This window comes from Thunnus maccoyii, chromosome 4, assembly GCF_910596095.1.
Source record: "Thunnus maccoyii chromosome 4, fThuMac1.1, whole genome shotgun sequence".
In the NCBI taxonomy this organism is placed as follows: domain Eukaryota; kingdom Metazoa; phylum Chordata; class Actinopteri; order Scombriformes; family Scombridae; genus Thunnus; species Thunnus maccoyii.
This window is the reverse complement of record NC_056536.1, coordinates 5,942,174-5,964,740: the sequence shown is the minus strand read 5'-3', so window position 1 is coordinate 5,964,740 and position 22,567 is coordinate 5,942,174. Positions and strand designations below refer to the sequence as shown.

At 40.0% G+C, this 22,567-nt stretch overlaps 2 protein-coding genes across 4 annotated transcripts in view; both read left to right on the top strand.

Annotated features, from left to right (window-relative positions):
• The first annotated feature begins 340 nt into the window (after positions 1–340).
• Positions 341–4,494, top strand: zgc:103759 (U8 snoRNA-decapping enzyme). Of its 2 annotated transcripts, none has more exons than XM_042408789.1 (5): positions 341–451; positions 640–771; positions 1,003–1,043; positions 3,592–3,829; positions 3,994–4,494. In XM_042408789.1, the coding sequence occupies exons 2-5, from the start codon at positions 640–642 to the stop codon at positions 4,237–4,239; spliced, it is 657 nt and encodes a 218-aa protein (XP_042264723.1). In that variant the 5' UTR covers positions 341–451; the 3' UTR covers positions 4,240–4,494. The 2 variants fall into 2 exon arrangements, with proteins under 2 accessions (XP_042264723.1, XP_042264724.1); XM_042408790.1 differs by lacking the exon at positions 341–451 and adding an exon at positions 464–558.
• Positions 4,495–6,156: 1,662 nt separating this feature from the next.
• arhgap4b (Rho GTPase activating protein 4b) overlaps positions 6,157–22,567 on the top strand; it is a 31,827-nt gene continuing 15,416 nt past the window's right edge. For both annotated transcript variants that reach the window (XM_042408788.1, XM_042408787.1), the window contains exons 1-6: positions 6,157–6,881; positions 14,380–14,739; positions 16,627–16,798; positions 16,885–17,047; positions 22,139–22,201; positions 22,308–22,481. In XM_042408788.1, coding sequence (XP_042264722.1) covers positions 14,670–14,739; positions 16,627–16,798; positions 16,885–17,047; positions 22,139–22,201; positions 22,308–22,481 — 642 coding nt within the window. In that variant the 5' untranslated portion in view covers positions 6,157–6,881; positions 14,380–14,669. The remainder of the gene's footprint in view (positions 6,882–14,379; positions 14,740–16,626; positions 16,799–16,884; positions 17,048–22,138; positions 22,202–22,307; positions 22,482–22,567) is intronic.

The window sequence follows — 22,567 nt, the reverse complement described above, 5'->3', positions numbered from 1 at the left end:
ACTTTTTTTTGTTTAACCTATTTTGGAAAATATTGATTTGTTTTTGAATAGTATGTCAGGGTTAGACATGTTAGATATTTAGATAATGTAAACTTATTACTGTAGTCAACATTAGAATAAGAAATAAAAGAAAGAGAAAAGAATAAAAATATTCCAACAACATAAAAATACATTAAAACAGATCATATGCAGTATGATATATGTTTTTTAATAATTATTGTAAAAGATATTTACAATATGCTTCATAAAAAATGCCAATGAAAACTGGCAGAGGGTAGGGACAGGGACTCTCCCAGTTGTCACCCTACTCCACACCAGCAGAGGGAGGTAAAGTGTCACAAAGATCTTCCTTTAAACTTCCTGGTTTTACATGCTGTAGACTGTAGCCCTCCATGAGCTTTCTTGCATGCAAGCCCACAGGCCGTCAAGTTAATCAGTTGGTTTCAGTCAGGTCTGTGAAAAGAATTCATTGACTCAGCATATGAGCGAGGGAGACAGGAGGGATGAACAGAGAGAGCATGTGTATTTGGATGATGTCACATTGGCAGCAAATGACAAGTGGGCGGCCATCCAGATAGATCAGAAAGCACTGAACTATGACTGTGTAATACTGCACTGTGTTTGTTTGTATACTTGTAGATGGCGAGTGGACAGCTGTCGAGGGCGGAGGCATTGGTATGTTCAGACTGCAGGCATGCATGCCACGTGATGCTCTACTCTGACACGAAAACTCGGCTGTTTGGAAAAATCCCCATTAAACATATCATACTGGTGAGGAAAAGCATGTGTTTAGGTGTCTTGTAGGAGTGGTGTATGGATGGAAATAATTTAGACGGTTTCTTTCAATGTATCTTCATGTCTGCATAAAAAATGTGTAAATGTCTGGGGGTGTCTGTGTCTGTGTGTGTGTGTGTGTGTGTGTGTGTGTGTGTGTGTGTGTGTGTATGTGTATGTGGATGCATCAATGTGTCAGTGTATAACAGCCTCTGTCACTTCCCACAGATGCAGATGCGCTTTGATGGTCTGCTGGGTTTCCCTGGCGGGTGAGTCTTTCCTGGTGCTGCTTTTGTTTAATCTTTTCATGTGCACAGGTACATGTAGCCCAGATTTGTATGTCTCCTCTTTTTGTTTTTTGTTATTGTTTTTTTACAGATGAGCCCTGTCAAAAGATATAAACCTTTACGGCACAGAGCAAACATTCACAGCCTGTCACTAAAATACTCATACCACAAGGATGAACTGTGAAAAATAAAATATGCATGATACAGTAGACTGTGCAAGGTGTCTTATCTTGCTTTTAAAAACCTGTTTCAAAAAAACTGTAATTGTTAGACACATACAGTACTGCTTAATTAGTATTCAACTTAACATGAGTCACTTGTGCCTTTGTATCTGGGGTTTACAGTATTTGCTGCCAGAATTTCTAAGGCATCATTTGCCAACACAGCAAAATTATGTAACAAGGCAAGAAGAAAAATCTAAACAGGCATGATGACATATGCAAAACAAAGGAGGACTGCATTAGAAAATAGTGGAGTCACTTGTGCCTTTGTATCTGTGATTTACAGTAGTCGCTGCCAGAATTTCTAACTGTAGCAAAACTCTCATGATTTTATTCCAACAATTTGTCTGCGACAGTGAAATCGTTTGAAAAGTCGTTTGGTGCAAGGCCGACATAAGGCATCATTTGCCACCACAGCGAAATTATGTAACAAGGCAAGAAGTCTGAAAAATCCTGATGACTTATGCAAATCAAAGGCAAACTGCATTAGAAAACAGTTGTCAGAACCAGCAGTGTGTCCCACTTCCATACTACAGATTAATACAATATGTACCATATACTAATTGTCTTTGCAGTTAGTATACAAAAATCTACATACATAACAATTTTACACTAACAGGAAATCATACCATATGTGCTCCAATGCATGTCAGTCAAACTGCAACTTTAGAATCCTACTGTCAATTTAACTTGAACAAAATGTTTAACATACAATAACTTTATTTTGTTTTCTGAATAAAAAATAAACAAAAAAGTATATTGTTCATCAACAATACACTAAAAATCATTTAAGTATGGATACTGATTTTTTAGCCATGTTCGTGATGTAGTATTGTCAATCTACCTGTTGTTCAGCTCGCCATGTCCAGACTGAAATTTCAATGGATTGATTGCCATGAAATTTTGTGGCTTTAAGTGAAATATCTTAACACCTACGTGGATTTCCATGAAAAGTTGTACAGACATTTATCTTCCCCGCAGAATGAATTATAACTTTGGTTTGGTTTATGACCAAAGAGTAGTAATTAGCTAACGCTAGCATGCTAACATGCTAAATTAAGACAGTGAACAAACATGGTAACCTGCTGCTAGCATCTGCTGAACATCAGCATGTTGGCAGGTTAGCAGTGTCATTGTGAGCAGGTCAGCATGCTGACAGTAGCATTTAGCTCAAAGCTGTGCCTCACAGAGTAGCTAGCATACTAACCATAGAATTTGTTTCAGTATATGTTGGCACTGAATTAGCATGTTGTGTGGAATTGGGACACTGCAGCACTCACTAAATGATGTTTAACAGCACATTTGCTCACCAATATTGAAAACATTGCCTAAAAAATGAAAAATTCTAACCAGATAAAAAAGAGAAAGGTTAAGCAGTAGACAATAAAAGCCTACGTTTGTAAGGTGTTTCTGCTGTTTTGTCCATCCCCTCGGTCATATGACATGGGCTCAACTCTTGGATTAACAGATAGGTTCAACTGTCAGGTGCTCATATGAACATTCAAAGAGGTTTTCCTAGCTGTAACAATTCCTCCTGTTCATGGCTTCAGCAAGCTGAGTTAGTCATATAAAGTGGATATCTGCCACATTTACAGTCTTTTTAGCATCAAATTTCCTCTTTGTGTTTCCTCAGACAGTGTTTCCCTGTTGAACTGCGGTGAAAGTATAGTAACAAAAAGAGGGACTTTGGCACTAAAAAGACTGTAATGTTGAAAGATATCTACTTGATTTCAATCGTTTGGACAGCTGAAGCTTCATATTAGCTTCAGATAAATTTTTAAATACATTTTTGCACAGAATGAGGCTAGTGGATTTTGTCCCCCATCACTTACATTGTAAGTGCACTATAAAGGGATTTTCTAATGCTCAGTATGAACAGGAGAAATGACTACAGCAAGAAAATCCATTTCAATGTTCATTTGGGGGCCTGACTGTTGTTTTAAGACAGACTTGAAAAATTGCGAATCTGTCCGTTAAATTGTATTTTCACTAATGCATTTCTAACAGATACTCCTGAGTAAAACTTGATCTGATAGTTTGGTTATTGTGAGCTATCTCAGAACATTTTCACGTGTCTCTAACTTCAGACTGAAGATCCAGTGGACTTGTGACTTTCTTGTGACTTGAGGCAGAAGCAGCCCGGGGCCACCTCAGCAAAGAACTGTTAGCCTTTGAAATCCAATGAGCTTTTCAATCAGCTTGATTTATTTACTCTTGCTCTGAGGAGTCACAGGAGAGCAATACAGCTGACGTTGTTTATCTACTTTCTTATCTGATTTTGAACTTTGACCCCACCTCCCACACCTCAGGCTCGTTAACCTATCGGAGGAGACCCTGGAGGCAGGGCTTGGCAGGGAATTACTGGAGGAGCTGGGCGTGGCTCTTCCTATATCGGTAGAAGATCATGTGGACTCTTGCCATGCCCCTGCATCCTCCCCTTCCTCCTCCCGTCTTATCACTCACTTCTACGTGAAGAAGATGGAGGAGGAGCAGATTAGGGAGGTGGAGAGTGCGGCTGCATCCACAGCAACAGATCATGGACAGGAGGTAGTGTGTGTGTGTGTGTGTGTGTGTGTGTGTGTGTGTGTGTGTGTGTGTGTGTGTGTGTGTGTGTGTGTGTGTGTGTGTGTGTGTGTTTGTTTGATTGCAGACATTTACCTGATCTCATGCTCTGTTCCTCATCACCTGTCTCTCTTTTTCTGTCTCTTCAGGTTCTGGGAATGGTCAGAGTCCCACTCTACATCACAAAAGGTGGGGGAGGCCTCTCGTCTTTCCTGTCACACTCATTCATCGGCAACGCTCGCTCACAGCTGGTCGACGCTCTGCTGCGCTTCAACCTGGTCACCCCCAAGGAACTGCACAAAGCTCTCACACACTCTCTGAAGACAAATATGCACACCACAGAGGACCTGCAAGCAGCCCTCGCGCTGACAGAGGCGAAAAGGAAACGGTTTTGAAACACACCTGCACGTGCACAAGCACAACCTCTCAAGCACGCATAGAGATGCAGTTTATTGCCCAACAGCAACGTAACTTGTTCAACACAATCCTTCACTCACACATTTAATCCTACACACACGCACACACAGTTTGTTGCACTGATTCTGAGCTGGTGACTCATAAATAACTACTCTGCATCAAACAGTTTGGGGAAAACATCATCAACTGCTTTACTATTAATGGAAATAAAATCATTCACACTGTCAATCACATTCAAGCATGATATTTTTGTCATTTTACTCCTTTGACTCATCGGTGTGTTAACACCTTATTTTAAGTCCTCCTATTTAGCATTTATAGGCAGTATATAAACAGTTAATAAATGCTTTATAATGCACTATAATGCAGTTGCTAGCATATATAAGTTTTTATTATATGTATATGTCAACAACTATAACTCCTCCCGCATAACTGGATCTGGTATATAAACAGATATACTGTATGACTACTAGAATGAATGTAAACAGATAATGACTGACAATATAGTTAGTATAGTTTTAATATATCTTCATATGTCTTCAAATACTGTACTTTAATAAACACCTTAAAATGTCCTTATATCACAATTACATTGTAGTGTATTATAAACCATTTGTCAACTGGTTATATACTGCTTATAAATGTGAAATAGGGGGACTTAAAGTAAAGTGTTACCGAAAAAGGAATTATATGATGTGAAAGCAATGTATTATGGAAATCAACAGTATTTAATCATACCTTTCTATATCTTAATGTTATAAAGATAGGACTTCAATGATTTTAACAGGAACTTGTGACACATACTGTATATCATCAGCATCTTTCAAGCTTTCAAGTATTCAAAGTAACAGACAAAAAAGGCACCGTGTCACAATACAAAATGTGAACAGAAACACAGAGGATATCACGCAGGGCTGTATCTCCTTATAAGGTAAAGAAAAGGCTCCCTGTGGTATTCTATAACTGCCAGGATCAAAGGGGCATGACCAGCAGAAAAATACCCAGTTCTCAATCAGGTAGAATTCTTCATCTGTCTTTGTGCAGCTCAGATTTTCGGTGGCTTCGTTTATGAAGTTACAGCACATTGCTGGTGCAATCCAAGGATTAATTACATCCGTGACATACTATATAGCCTGCAGCTGAAGATTTGATTCTGTTTAAGTGTACCCTCGGTGCACATAACACGCCTGCACCAGATGTTAGTAACCTCATTCCCAGACAATATTGCTGGCAGTGAGCATGAACAGAGACATGGTGCTGCCCTAATCTTCATGATACTTACTGTACATTACCAAGTGTACAATGTATCCACTGCTTTTTGCAGGTGAACTTACATGCTGAATGTGTACCTATGTATTACTGTATAATGCAGAAGCACAGAGAATGCAACACTTCTTTATCTTAGATTCATCAATCATGCACCAGGTTTACTACTGTGATAAATCAAACTTGCATGTTTGATAAATTGAGTACAGAATGTCTACATAAAAAAAGGGATGAAGGATGATGAGAAGGATGCACTCAACTTTTATTAATCTTTAGAATGCAAACAGATTTCATTATTGCATATCACAAGGACAGATATATCCATACATACAGATTGACTCATCTTTGAGCAGGTGTTAATAGAATTAGTGATGCTGGTAGCCTACAATTCATATGAAGGAGTGTGTGAAGTACAATGTAATCTGCTGTCGATAAGCCTATTGCTTGATCAGAATGTGTTTTTCTGAGCTGTCGAGAGGAAAAATGCACCGCATCCGGCGCAACAGACAGGAAGCTTAGGAGACGGGTAGTACGAAACACTGTTGTCTGTGGTTGTTTTTATGCAAGTCTGTGGGTCTGTGTGTGTGTGTGTGTGTGTGTGTGTGTGTGTGTGTGTGTGTGTGTGTGTGTGTGTGTGTGTGTGTGTGTGTGTGTGTGTGTGTATGAGTGTGTGTGGCTGCTTGACAACATGCCTCCATGAAGCATCCATATGTGTGTGTGTGTGTGTGTCTTGTTGCATGAAGCATGAGAGTGTGTGAGGAGAAAGGATGCTGTCATGTGATGGTGTTGTACGGGTGAATAATACAAGGTCATCAGAAAAACATTTCGAGAGAGAAAGGGATGGAGGGATGGAGGGAGGGCAGTGCAGGCGAGGGATGGAGGGAGAGAGAGCGGGAGCGAGGGATGCTGAGGGAGAAAGACGGTGTATTCATAGCAGCAGCGGTATTTATAGCAGCCCAGAGGAGAGGAGAGAGCGGGGCGTGGCTTGGGTTGTGACTTTCGCACTGCTTCACAAGGCAGAGAGGGAGGGAATGGGAGGAGAGAGGCAGCTCTGGTGCGAGTGAGAGAGAGAGCGGGGAGGCTATTTGGCATATTTGGCAGGAGAGGGAAGAAAGAAAAGAGGGAGGGAGGGCTGTTTTTGAGTGTGTGCCTGAGAAATGAGAGAGAGAGAGAGAGAGAGGGAGGGAGGAGGGTACTGAGCTGAGAGAAATCTGTCAGATTCAAACACACTGCTCTCTCTGTGTGTGTGTGTGTGTGTGAGTGTGTGAGTGTGTGTGTGATAGAGAGAAGAGGGATGAGAAGAGAAGAGGAGAGCTGAGGAACAGATAGAGATAGCAGAGGACCATAAAGTCAGGTATGTACGGCTGTCAAGCTTCTGTTGCTCATGAATCTAATAACAACCTGTGTGTACATATATATTTACAGTATGTGTGTGTGCTTGTGTACATGCGTGACTAAAGTGCCCGTCTCTGTGTGTTTATATATAGTTTAGTGTTTTAAAGGGACACTGTATTCACTTGGGGTTTTATAAATGGACAAATGGATGTAGGCTACTTACTGTTAGGGGTATCAATTATGTAATATGTGTGCACCATTTTCAGTGTTGATGCTCTGTGTGTGTTGTGTGTGTGTTTACATGCTTGTGTAATTATGCTTAGGTGTTTGTGTGGCCATTGTGTGGAGCCCTGCTACAGTGTCTTGGCCATATGGGGTGATGTACAGCCATTGTAAATATAACTCAACACTCCTGTGCTGTCAGAATGGTAGAACCCTAATTCCCCTTCCTGCTTATCACCTACAATGTATTGACAGCTGAATGGCATTCTGTTAGGATAGGATGAAGATGAGAAAAGACCAAAAAAACCCAAAAAAAACAACAGGCATCTACTAAGTAGCGTTCCCTTTGTGCTATTGGTTTACAGTGTAACCAATAGTGTAGATTGTGATGGTAATGTAACAAAGCAGCACAAGCTAAGGAATTGTAACCTCAAATGCTCTTAAAGACAGGCGAATACATATATATATATATATATATATATATATATATTATCTGATAAGTTGAAGTTTAGTTAAGCCTTGAAGGAGATCCAGAATCAGGTTTATTTTCTCAGACATACAGTATGATTGTGCTAAGATTATGAATATCCATTATGAATGCACATTGACTTTAACCATATCAATGTAGGTCACATGTTGAAATGCTGTAAAAAAAAAATTAGCCTCAGAAAAGCAAGACCAGCTTGGTCTAAGATGCAAATCCCTGTTTACAGTATGTATTCTTCGAATCAGTGAGGACGGTATGACAAAATACATATTTCAAGTGATGATTCTTAATCTCTACTTTCATTTTCTAGCATTTGCACATGGTAATATTTCTCAAAGTAAAATATTAAATTGGAAAAAGATTCACTCAGACATCCTTTATTAAAACAGAGACTAAGATCAAAATTGGCAGGAGAACCAAAACTAAATGGACCCCTAATTAGCTCTGTCATAGAAAATTTCAACGAAATTGTCATTACAGAAGTAGAGGTTTCAGTAGAACTCGAGGAGCGGATATGGCCAGTCTGACAGCCTCTCGCCTCTCACACTGCCACACTGTCAGGGACTGTTTTCATTTCACTTTTTTATTCCCCTTTTTTTAAAAAAAAAAAAAAAAGTTTGCCCTCTCCTAGAACCTACAGGTATGCATTCTGCAAACATTACCTGTAAATGATCCATCTAACACATAAAAGTCGACCATGGCAGGACCTGAGAAATGTAGACAGCTGTGGAAATTTTTCTGTACCCTTTTACTTTGATTTGCAGGCCAGCCCGATGCAAAATTGCCCTCAGTGCCATTGCAATTAAGTACCATGCCAGAATCTGAAAGGCACTTTATACCGTGTATACTTACTAAGCTACAGTGCCCAAAGCTGTTAAATTCCACCCTTTTATTATAAACATGCACCCTTTTGCTACATGTAAAGTCCTTAAGTCATTGATGGCCACGCTTCCTTTTCTGTGATGCATTATATGCAGTTTCACCTTAAAACTAGTGTGTAATATATGTTTTGCCAGTGGTGAGAACCAGGATTAAGCTGCCACTGAAAACTTTCTGTGAGGTTTGCAGGTACAGGGTAACTCTCTACAGATGGTGCACGAGTAAAAGACCTGTGGTAGCATACGGTTTCCTGTTTGCTAAGGCAGCTGCAGCCCCATCAGCAGTTTAACAAGAGAGAGTCTGGCAAGAAGCAAACTTTGTCAGTAATATGGTGAATGTGGATTTTGCAACATTGCATAGCTAATCTTGCATCGCCCTAAATCTCATGACACGTTCTAAATGAAAGCTGGGGCCAGAGCCAGTATGAGGGCGCTCTACCTGTTGTAGTGCAGTTACATTGACTGTATGAGCTGCATTCAGATCTGCCTTGCAGTATGTAGCAGCCCATGAATGAGCTGACGTGTCTGTTAGCTTCCTGTGTTTCAAAGAACATCAGTGTTTTACGTTAGCATGCCTGTGGGAAATTACAGGTTCAGATTTTGATTGGTCATGTATTTTTCATCTTAAAGAGAATAGTTTTGATATTTTGGGAAATTTATTCACTTTCCCGCCAAGAGTTTGATGAGACGATTGATACTGCTCTTCAACATGAGAGTTGTATCTGTCTTCTAATCTAACTCTCAGTGAAAAAGCAAATAAAATGTCAAACTATTCCTTTAATTAAGCAACCTGTAATTGGAGGAACTTGTACCATAATAGCCAGACACTGTATGCCCATCCATATAACGTAATTTAAAAAAGAAAATACATGACAGAGGCCAGCAGCTGTTGCTCCATAATGAATTGAAACACATTTAAATCACCTACTGAAACAGCTTCAGGTCATAATGAGGTCTGTAGAACAAAAGCTGCTGTAAGCTGTAAATTGACAGCAGGTTCTGTCTGTTGTTGATGACATGGGCTAATACATGTCAGAGCTACACTTACACCTCACTCAGTAAAGTAACATGGAGTACATACAGTATGAATCACCATCAAATGCTTTTATTTAGATTTTTTTTAATTTGATTTTGCATTCAGCGTAAGGCCAAATAGAATCTTACAATAAAATCTAACTGTTATTTATCTCTCTGCTTCTTCTGGCAGTATAAATTGCTACGAACTCCATCTTCTCCTAATCATGTCTGTGTCTATGAAAGCCTCTCCAATCAGTCTGTCAGACGGATGAGTTTCACACCTGACTACCTGACTTGTGTTCACAGCAGTGAATGTACAGCTGTAGCACATCTGACAGTACAAATTAGCATAAGATCATGCTTGACACTGTCATGCATCCTTTTTAACATTTCTGTGCTTATCTGTGATCATACTGCACTGACACAGATGAATCTGGAGTGCCTGTGCACGCTGTTACTCTTTTCATATCCCAAAAGTCAACTTTTCAGGAAGTGAGATCATCTGGCCGCAGGTCCCGTTGACACCCATATGTTTTGTTTTGGGGGGTTTTGGACATTTTACACAGCATTAGCAATGGTTTGGCTTTGCCCCAGGTTTGCAGGGATCAGGAATGATTTTCTACTCAGAGGAGACAACTGTTAAGAGATAATACAGCTGTAAGATTTTTTTTTCTGAAATGAGGACACATTTAAACATCACTGCAAGAAACATCACACAAGATAAAGTTCTGTACAGTAACAGAATCAGCGTAGCACAGTGTGGTTGGCTCTCAGCGATGTCAGGAAATCCCCATACAGAATCGGCCATAACATCAAACACAATATCCTTCTTGTATCCTGTATTGCTTCTGCTGAGTGCTTCAATTTTTTTCCCCAGAAGAAATTAGCGGAAAATCCCCTCAGTAGCAATAAGGATCTATCTCAGTGTGCCACTTGTATCCTCTCTTGTCTTCAGTCTACTTTATATTCACCACGTGTACCGCATGACGTCCTTCTTTCAATGACCTTGACTTTAAGTATGAAACACTGTTCCCCAATAACCTCCGCCTCTCTGCCCTTTTTACCCTTTTTGCATTTGCCCACCTGAGTTTTTCCTGGGCTTTCGCTGAATCTCTCACAGCCCCTCCTCTCGCTTTCTCAGATCATTTACATTTGCTTTGTTCGGTGCAGATTAAGGTCACATGCTGATGATGGCCTCCGGAGCTTCCAAGGTCTCAGGGCCATCTCAACCCAACTCTCAGTAGCGGAAATCTCTCTCTATTTGTGCCCTGTACTTCTCCATTTAGTTTCTAGCTCTGTCTCTAACTGTCACTGCACCACATCCACCACACAGTTTTGGGTGAGGAAATGAAAGTAGAGGTCTAAGAGCACTTAATACATTCTGAGTGATAGTGTGAATATGCAATATATCAAAACATCTGAATAGATACAGTGCTTTTAAACAATGCACTGCTTTCAAACTTGCATTGACACGATTTTCTCATAGCACTGTGGGTTACAGGAGACCACATGAAACTAGAGCAGTGCTAGGCCGTTGGAGTGAGTGTGTTTTTCTGGTCAGAGTTTTGATTCAGTTACAGTTTTGGGTTTTAACCAAACCAAATAATTGCTTGAGACTGATTGAGGAAGAATGTTTCCAGTGGGCACTCATTGCAGATGAGCGGAAACCTGTTGAGAAATTGACACAGGATGTGGAAAGTGGAGTTGTCTCTGTGTGTTTCTTTGTGCGAAAGTGTAAAAACTCATCAGCAGAGTTTGTGCTGAACATCCTTGCAAACAGCTGTGTCTAATGCAATGTGAGCGTTTATTGTAGTCGTGTGCATGTAGACTAATTAGACAAACCTTCTGGATGTAGGACACATCTACTGTACCAGCAGTGCAGAAACTGATTGTCTTCCAAAGTAGGCTTTAGTCCTTTATAACACCCTCTTAATTGTATTTCAAGGCACAATGTCCTTTTAAAGGGGTACTCCAGTGATTTAGTATTGCATTTCAACTGATTTAGTATTGCACATGCAGAATGACATGATGGTCAGCGTCAAAGAGCAGCAAGAACTCTCCAATCCGTTCCCAATCACAAATGGGGTGGCAAGGCTGTGTCCGAGCACCAACGCTCTTCAGCATGGTGTTTTCTGCCATGCTGCAAGACTCATTCCAGAACAACAAGACTAGGATTAGCTTCATCTACAGTTTTGACGGTGGGCTATTTAACATGGGGGGGGCTATTTAACTGCGGAGGATGCAAGCCAAAACCAAAGTGGAGAAAGTCACTGTTCAAGATCTTTTGTTTGCTGATGACTCTGGCTACTTGCTCAAACTATAGGCCCATATGGATCACTTCTCCTCAGCTTGCAACAACTTCGGCCTAAGAATCAGCACAAAAAAAGAGTGAATTTTTGTACCAACCTGCTACTGGGAAACCCTACACTCTAACCCTACACAAACCCTGCACATGCCCTGCACGAGACTGCTGAAACAAGTCTTTTTTGATGAGCTGAAAAATGGAAAGCAAGCACAAGGTGGCCACAAAAAGCACTACAACAATGCCCAGACAGCCTCCTTGAAGTACTGGATCCTACACTTCCAATAATGCAACTGATTGTGTCTTTACAAAGGCCCCTCCGACATGTCTTTAATCTGATACCTTCAGTTGGTAACGCATACTTTAAGGAGTTAAAGTTCCTTTCTTTTTCTCCATAGACAATTTTAAGTGACTCAACAGTTCTCTCTTGAATCATTGGTACAAAAGATTAACTGTGTTAGAAAGTATCTGGTTCATTGATAAAAAGTCGAAGGGAGCCTAACAGTCTGAGTGCATAAAAATGTAATGAGACATTAACTATGACTCTCACAGTGCATTTTGGTGAGAAATTTCACTTAAAATTCTGTCACATGGGCTGCTAAAGGTGGGTGGAAGATAAAGATTATGCTATTGAGAAAACTGAGGGGCGACTTTATCTGCTACATCTCAATGTCCAATTCACAAAAGATTTTTTTGGCTAATATCATGATGGCACAAACATGCCAAGAAAGCTTTGTGGCTGAGTACAATTATTAGCCCAGGTTTGCATCTGAGTGAGTGAGCCGTTTCCAGTGTTTCAGGCTATTCTCCACATTTCAGCACACAGATTGGTCCATAATGAAAACTGCAGAGAGCACAAAAGCCTCAAATTGCGTGTCTTTAATTAGCAGAGATGCGCACACACAGAGCTCTCCAACATCACAAACCAACTTTCATGTATTTTGCTTCTTCTCTAGTATTTTGCATCTATAACATAATCTACTGAAATTTCAAATGTCAAAATACAGCTATTAATGTGACTCAGGCAGGTCTGAAACATGTTAGATTAATGTCTGAATCTTACTATAATGTCGTTAGGTGTCATTGAATGTATCTGGGATTTCGCAGAAATATCATTACTGATGTTCTGTTTGTTGCCCACAGCTGGCTGTGTGTCACAGCTGGCTACAGGATCATACAGCAGCTGAAACAATAAATGCGTCTCCAAACTGATAATGAGGCTGTGTGCATTTACACATGTGGCACAGGTCTGTGCCGTCACAGGCAAGTCGCTATCACGGCGACAACGTTGGTTAGGTAACGTAACCATGGCATAACCCCGGATTCACAGAGTATAGGTGTAGCTGTAGCCATCACTATTTCTGTGTGTTATCAGTTCATGAAAGTTAATTCTAACGTTTTGGTTGCCTAAAAAAGTCTTGTTCAGCGTTTGGTTGTACTAAAAGATACAGAAGAGGATTAGGGCTACGTGAAAAATTTATTTGGGTTCTGAGTTTAAAGTCAGAATTCTGAGATTAAAATTAGTTTCAGTTCACATTAATTAAATTTGGGATTCTGGGTAATTTTAGTTGAATTGAGCAACTGTGGTGTCTGCAATGACAAATCTTTTGGATTTGATTCAACTCTGATTAACCCCTTTTACTGTTTTTTTTGTTTGTTTTTTCTATAGCAATGGTGGCCAAGCCTGGATCCTGTAGTATTTAGACCCGCCTGCCCTAACAGACAAAACAATTTCTCAGAGACAAAATTGAAATAGTGTCGTAACATTATCCAGAAGCCTGCCGTGTTTGTTGAGTGACATTGACATTGGATCATTAAAAGATCATTAAAATTGAAATGAGAATTCAGAATGGGGAAAAATTGAGTTAATCCGGTGATATTACTAGGGTTATTCTTTCAAACTTAAGAGACACATAAGACATTATACTGTTTTCCAAAACTGAGTAGTACTTCTCATAATGCGCAAACTAACTTTGATGTCAAATTGGTGGAGTTCCCCTTTAACATGATTAAACAACAAAGGTAACCCATGAAGCAACTGTGAGGAATTGTTAATATATCAGCAAACCGCGAGTTGAGCACAAAACAGATGACAGGCCAGTTTCAGTATTTAAATATTTTACATCCTATTGTGACTATAGATTTCTCCACTCTGTTATATTTCTTTTGGAAATCCTATTAGGCTTTGTATGTGGACAAACAAATTTGTGAAAGCTCGTTCGTATGACCATTACCTTTATGGACATCCCCAACCCCCGACCTTGAGGCACTGAATGTCCTTCATTATTGCTGTTACTCATCACCTCTCATCTTCCCATCCCCCTTCCCTCATCTTTCCTCCCTCATATCCCCATCACTCTGCCCTCTTACTGTCCATTCTGCGCTCTGCCCCCCATCACACTGTCCTTCCTATTAAATCTCTCGTCTCTGGTGTCACTGTCCCTTTCTCTCTTGTCGTCCTGGCCTCATTTGTCCCCTTCCTCTGGCTCTCTCATTTTCTCATTCTGGTCTTAATAAATCTCCCTCTCTTCCCCCTGTTGTCCTCTTCCATCCATCCACATCCTCTCCTCCTCTCCCCACTCTTACCATTATCCTCTCTTCTGCTGCTCAGGACAGTTCACCTATGGATCAGCGTTCATACCAGAAACCCAGGGGATTCCATGGACACAGCGACCCGACTGACTTCCCCGCCAAGCGCAGCCGATTGACAGTGATGCCGATGCACTACATGCAGCTGTAGATCAGCAAGGCCAAGGGGTCAGGGGTGAAAGGTCAAAGACTACAGCGTGGGAGCAAGCACTGAGGTTGAAAGGTTTCACAAGAGGAGATTGTGAGGCTAAGAGAAGAATCAGGGTTCAGGAAGGAAGGTCTCTTTGACAGACGAGGGTCAGGGGGTCAAAGATGATGACATCACATGGAAAGCTGAGGAGGGAGAAGGGAAGTCTGGCCGAGTATGAATCACAGATGAAAGGTAAGTTGCTCTGTGCGCATGTGTGTACGTTAAGTGCTTGTCTCTGTGTACGTCTGTGCCCTTTATCGCATCTCTGTTTGCGCATGTGCACTTACCTGCATGCATGAATGCATGTAAATCAGCACATTCATGCATAAACATGTGCAGTTGTTCCACACAGTCATCCAGCTATAGACTCTCTCTCTAAATATATTTGTGCACGTGTATGTACTCAAACATGCCTATGTTGTCAGAAACTGATCAAATCTCCCTTGTTTGATGACAATCCATGCAAAGAGTTTCTTAAATCCTCTCAACCTGTAAAGGTGCAACGATTCCTTTAATCGAAGTGAAACCATGAACATGACCAATATTGGCGTTGACAAGATTTTCACATGACAACAGCAGTGTGTGTGTGTGTGAGCATGTGTGTGTTATGTGCTGTGTTTTGGAGGGTGCATGCTGTGGCTGACTAGCTCTGTACTGTACTACAAGGGTGTATTTATAGGAGTATTAGTGATGCTGTCTCCTCACATTCAGTCAGCCCTGGGCTGTGTACTCACACAGAGACACAGAATAAGAGTAAAGAGGGAGCGGGCAGTGGGGGCTGGGGGGTGCTGAGAACGGGTAAGAAAAGAGGAGCAAGAGAGAGAGGTGAGAGAGCAAAGAGAAGGCAGTTTTATTTGAGAGAATGATGTATTTATCAGACTTTTCAAACCAGTGTGCAACACTAGGCTACACATGCTTCTTTTTAAGCTTGGCATGCAAACTTATGTGTATAAGGTTATGTTAGGTTATTATAAGCCTAGCTGTGTGTAAAAATCTGCTGTCAAGTTACTTTGTGAAACAAAGGCAATCACACCCACAAATAGACACAAATGATTAAATCTTGTCCCATAGCGGAAAGACTTTAATTATCACTGATTATAAAGTGATTTGTTTAACTGCGTAGATATGGAGATTATTCAGGTGAAATGTGTGATTGGAATAGACATTATTATATATTTTCTGATTTGATAATTTCAGGAAGAGAAGAGAAGAGAAGAGAAGACTTTATGGAACCCTGAGGAGAAATTCACATAAAAAATAAACAAAATAAAAATGAAACAAGAGATTATGGTAATTAGAGAGCTTATGTTAGAAAGGCTATATACAATATATTGTAAGATCATGTAAGAGAATTGTGCAAATATTTGTACAAAAGAAGACCAAACGGGCAACTCCAGCAACCCTCATGTGTGAGCAATATGTAGTATAGTTATATGTATGAATAAGTACAATACACCATATAATAAAGTATATAATATTAAAAATATGCCCAGTATTATGTAATGTACACACACAATATACAATAATAATAAAATACTGTGACGTGTGTATATAATAATATAATAGAAATCAAAAGAATACTATGATATAGAATATAACGATATAAAAGAACAATAATAACAATATAGTAGTCATGTAGTATTATTATATAGTGAAATAAGTAAAATAATGCAATGTAAAACAGCATGAGATATGTCACTGTATACCCATAGTAATAATATTATCGGGGACAAGCTGAAGGTGTATGATTTGTAAACTGATTGTGTTTGCATGTATTATCTCCAAATGCACAAGTGCACATGATTAATTTCATCTGTATACTGTTTACAGATACTGCGTGTGTGTGTGTTTGTGTGTGTGTATGCTTATGTAAGCAGGAGCAGGCATGATCTACATGTATCATTATGATGTTTGTTCATGACCGTGTGGATAATCATGTGATCGTGATCATATGATCACTGTGTTCATCCATGTAGCATGTGCATGTGTGTTCTTGTGTCACTGTGTGTGTGTGTGTGTCTAGTATTATAGACATGTATTTGCTTAAATGACTGTGATGTCTGTATTTGTGTACCCCAGACCTGCGGGCCCAGCTGACAGACCAGATAAAGATTTTAGATTCTCAGGTGGAGGTGAAACAGCAGCAGCTCTCAGACCTCTCTGAGTTTCTCCGCCGCCGAGGCGACATTGAGGCGGAATATGCTCGTGCTCTCGACAAACTCACAGAGAGGTTCACCCACAAGACTAAAAAGTAAGTGTGGGTCTTTTCTCTTTCACTGGTGTTTTGCAGGTGTTTCATTATGGCATATCTCAGTGAGGATGTGTGTTTTTTTTCAGGAAGGAGCAGTGGGGTCAGTCTGTGTCTCAGGTCTGGTCCGTTTTACTGACTCAGACTCGTCTGGAGAGTCGGGAACATGCAGCGCTGGGTGACACCTGCTGCAACACACTCACACAGCGACTGGTGCACAGTACGGAGGATACACACCGCTTGCACAAACGGGTGAGTTGGAGAGGGTGGCTGTCATTTTCAGAAACAGACACATTGGACACATACAAGGCTTACACATGTACACACCGCCACAGGAACAGTTCCAGTAGTAGCCATCATACACGTCTCCCCTCCCCAATGTACAAATAATCCATCTTAAAGCAAAACTTCTTGTTTTTGCATTTTGAGGCTAATGTTGTAGGAGATTATCCTCCTATCAATCAGCTATTTATAGCTATATAACATTTTGCTGAGAAAAATAAATGCTGAAATATGTGGCAAAACTTCTAGATGCTGTTTGTTTGTTTGTTTGTTTTAAGCAGTATATTATCTGACTTTGAAAGTGAAAACGTAGGTATGTTGGAAAACTAACCATTGTAAATAGCATAGGCATTTTGCAGAGTTACAGTAAGTCAAGGTTTGACCAAACTTTGACCTACAGCACTATATTACCAGCAACTGTATGTACTTGTAATATAGTTGTGCAGCTTTGAGTTGCTATGTTCTAGATATCTCTACAACAAAACCTGGTGAGTAAAAGATTATCATCACCAATAGCAACAATGGCCAAAACCCTTGAAACAAAATATATCTATAGAGAAGCCTATATCCATAGAAATGATCTAAGGTGCAACATCAATACAATTACCCCAGGATTCCACAGAAAGTTTGTGATGTGGCCACCAACTTGGAAACAGATGCGGAGGACATGGAGGGACTCACATGCACTATCATGCACACTCACATGCACTAACATGCACACGGGGCCACCAAAACAAAGAACAGAGAAGCTCAGATAACGATACACACAGAGAGAGTGTGACTTCATTCACTGGTAAGGACGCCATTACTCTGCAATATCGCTACATAGCAAATAGTTGACAACTAATATGGCTAAATATCATATGTTGTTTGATGTTTGTTTAATAGTGGTATTGTAAATCACATGGGATGCAGGATCTAGTCTTTTTTTTTTTAATGGTGTCTTGTATGCCCATGCAGGCTTAGTAAAAATAAATCAAATCAATCAGTCATCAGGACTGTCGTTGTAAGAAAATAGGAATCTTGTTTGATAAGTCCTTTACTGTCATATTCAAGTCTAGTGTTTTTAAATCAAGGTGAGATGATTTCACTTCATTGCAGGACTTTTCTGGGGACAGTGTTGGAGCAAAGCAGAATAAGCAGATCACTACACTAGCAGCAAACCAAATTCTTTACGTCCTGCAAGTAAAACAAGCCCAAGAGTCAGTGCATAAATTCATAAAGACAGATTTCTTTTTTCAGTGTGTTTTTCAGTATTTGTCCCGTCTAGGTACTGCAGTGGCATCTGCAGCCTCTTTCATTTTACACAAGAGTCATCTTGCTCAAATTACTGGTTGTCAGACTCGTTCTCTGTACCTTCTTGTGGATAAAAATGGAGCAGAATTTTTAATTAAGCCATTTTAGAGCCGCTAAAAGGTGTTGTTAGGCCTGACGCCAAGTCAGGCCTAACAACAAGAAAGAACTTTTAAACTGCTCTAAAATCACTGCAAGCACTATATTCAATGTGTTATTGCTACCAATCAAAGTAGCACTATGCAATTGCATTAGATAAAAAAAGAATTAAAGATGCAAGCAGCGATGAACGAGCCCTCGCGCCTCCTTGCATGTCAGGCCACGACACAATCAAAGGGCTTCTGTCACGGGCATGTAGAGGTCTTCAGACTTGGGCTGTTTTCAGACAGTGCAAGAAGGAGAAATAAACATCACTTCCTTTGTCCACTGTTTTGCCCGCAGCTGGGGCTGCTTCACTGAAATTTCGGAGGGGGCGCTATTCAGCCAGTTTGCATCACTGATGGAATGTTGTCATGTAGACGTGCTCAGGCCGGGACTCTTATCAAACGTTTAAAGTCTGGAGCATGTACAATAAAGTTATAGCAACTTCCTCTGTCATGGAAAAGCATCAAATCTCAACAGTGTGAGGATGAGAATTTTCTGCAGGGTGAGACATGTCTGTCTTGCTCACACCTGTGTCATCAAAATTAAGCAAGTTTTTGGCCCATTCACTTGAATTTCAATTAGTAAATTGAAAACTCTTGATGAGTTTGGTTGTAAAAGAAATTAATTTCCTAATTTTCATCAAGTCTATTTTAGAAAAGGAAAGACTTTTAACCCACATGATCTGGTCAAAGTTTGATTGAAATGTGTACTGTCAGGTGTGTAGAGACAATAAGTAACTACAGCTGGACACAGAAAAATACTCATATATTTGAATGGAGAGTGTGATTGAAACCCACACCTTTTTGAACATTTACTGCTTCCACATAGTTTTAGATACAGACTTCATTTGAACTTCAAATGAGTCACGAGACTTTGACCTACAAATCTTGAATTTTTATGTGTTTTCTATCTTTTACTGTTTTTGAGATATTAGAGTCTGAGTTTTAAAGTCTTTTGTTGCTCCTCCTGTTATTTTATAATGAGTGTGTATTGCGGAATGTTTCACATCACTGAGGGAGTCACATAACGAGGAGCAGTTGGAGAGGAGTACACTTCTGGTGAAATCTCCACATAAATCCCATTACTTTGGCCAAATCTTACATTAAAAATCATATTTTAGTAGGAAATTTCATGGTGAATCCATTGATACAGGTTTGAAAGTGGTCAGAGTTATAGTTCAGACGTCAGAAGCCCCTGTTTGACACAAAGTCCATGCCTCACCCATTGTTTTACATTGTAAGGGGTACATTTGATGTGATGTGGCTCTGCAACTTTCAGGGCTTAAAAAATCCAAACCGTTCGAGTTATTACAAAGTGTTTAACACCTTTTTTTCAGCACAGTGTCATTAGTCATGTATTAAAGTTTGAAGCCAATACCATTAACGCCCTCAGAGGAGATAGTGTTTGTTTGGGAGCCAAAATTGAGGAGAAGTCCTATTTAGAAAGGCTAATTGCGGACTTCCTTTTGGATTTTGATCAGGGGTGTCAGTGTATGATTTGTAGGTCTTGATGAGACGAATAATTGAGTTTTGGTTTGATCTCTCTACGACATTCCTATGAGCCGTGGCGGCCATTTTAGTTACATAGGTGGCGCTCTCAAGCACATTTTGGCACATTGGGGGTTAATTTTTACATTTTATCAAATTTTGCACCACACCTGATGTGTGTGCCAAATTTGGTGAGTTTTTGAGCATGTTAAGGTGGTCAAATTTAGGTGTGAAGTGGCGTTATAGTGAAGAAAGACAGAAAAGTCTTATTAGGGCCTTTCGTGTGTTTGTTTCTTTCTTCTTTCTTTCTTTCTTTATTATTACGCCACTTAAGCCCTAAATTTGACCCCTTAAACATGCTCAAAAACTCACCAAATTTGGCACGCACATCAGGTGTGGTCAAAAATTTGATAAAATGTAAAAATTAACCCCCAAAGTGCCAAAATGTGCTCGAGAGCGCCACGTATGTAACTAAAATGGCATGTAACTAATATAGCCGCCACGGCCCGTATGAATGTCGTAGAGAGATCAAACCAAAACTCCATTATTTGTCTCATCAAGACCTACAAATCATATAGTGACACCCCTGACCTAAATCCAACAGGAAGTCCACAATAAGCCCATCAAAGTACGATTTTGCGCCAATTTTGGACCCCGAGCAAACACTATCTCCTCCAAGGGCGTTAATGGTATCGGCTTCAAACTTTGATCCATGACTTATGACACTGTGCTGACAAAAGATGGACTTTGTGTCAAACTAATGCTTCTGACGTCTAAACTATAAGTCTGACCACTTTCAAACCTCAATCAATGGATTTGTGACGAAATTTCCTACAAAGATATGATAATTTTAATGTAAGATTTGGCCAAAGTCATGGGATTTATGAAGATATTTCACAAGAAGAGTACTCTGAAATCCTGCTCTCCAACTGCTCCTGGTGATGTCACTCCCTTAGTGCTGAGACACATGACGCAATACACACTCATTATCAAATCACAGGAAAGACACTCTAATATCTCCAAAACAGTAAAAGATAGAAAACACATGTAAATTCAAGATTTGTAGGTCAACGTCTCATGACTCATTTAAAGTTTAAATGAAATCTGTATCCAAAACTATGTGGAAGCACTAAATGACCAAAAAATGTGGGTTTGCTCACACTCTCCATTCAAATATATGAGTATTTTTCTGTGTCCAGCTGCAGTTACTTATTGTTTCTCCACACCTGACAGTACACATTTCAAACAAACTTAAACCAGGTTATGTGGGTTAAAAGTCTGTACTTTTTAAATTTCTTTTACAACCAAACTCATCAAGAGTTTTCAATTTACTAATTGAAATTCAAGTGAATGGGCCAAAAACTTGCTTAATTTTGATGACACAGGTGTGAGCAAGACAGACATGTCTCACCCTGCAGAAAATTCTCATCCTCACACCATTGAGATTTGATGCTTTTCCATGACAGAGGAAGTTGCTATAACTTTATTGTACATGTTTCAGTCTGCACCAAATTTTACATGTTTGATAAGAGTCCCGGCCTGAACACGTCTACATGACAATATTCCATCAGTGATGCAAACTGGCTGAATAGTGCCCCCATGCCCAATACATGCCCGTGACAGGGGTGTCAGCGTATGACTTGTAGGTCTTGATGAGACGAATAATTTGGTTTTGGTTTGATCTCTCTACGACATTCCTACGGGCCGTGGCGGCCATTTTAGTTACATAGGTGGTGCTAGAGAGCACATTTTGGCACTTTGGGGGTTAGATTTTAAATTTTATCAAATTTTTCACCAGACCTGATGTGCGTGCCAAATTTGGTGAGTTTTTGAGAATGTTTAAGGAGTCAAATTTAGGGTTTAAGTGGCAAAATAATAAAGAAAGAAGAAAGAAACACACAAAATACAAGAGGCCCTTTGGGCTCAGGCCCTACTAAAAACAAGTTATGGTTTTATCAGGAGCTACATGCTAGAACTAAGCTAAACTAGTCGTCTCCTGGCTCTTACTAGCTTCATATTTAGTGTACAGACATGAAAGACAGAAATCAATTTTCTCATAACTCAGCAAATGAAGTAGTGTATCCCTCAAAATGTCAAATTATTCTAATAAAAAACAATCTTACTTTGCACATTGTAGAGCAAAGAAGTTGGAATCCAGATGCAGGATGAGCTGCTAAAAGTCACCACTGAACTGCAGACGGTGAGCACTTTATATCGTTTATCTGCATGTTATAATGCAAAATAATGTAACTAACACCGACAATGCTGATGTGAATCTGTGTTATTTGATACATGTGTGAATGAAGGCTCTGAAGACGTATAACCAGTACCATACAGACTGTCTGATAGCTGAGGGGAAACTGAAGGAGGCCGAGCGGTTGGAGGAGAGACACACCGGAAAGACAGCCGAGCTTGGTCCCGGCCAATCAGGGGGACAGAGGCGGAGTTCTGTCAAGAAGATGGAGAGATTAATGGAGAAGGTGAGTGTGTATGACAGAGAAAGAGAGAACAGATCACAGGAAGTCTTGAAGTGGGTTTTCAACAGAACAAAGCATTTCCTGTTCCT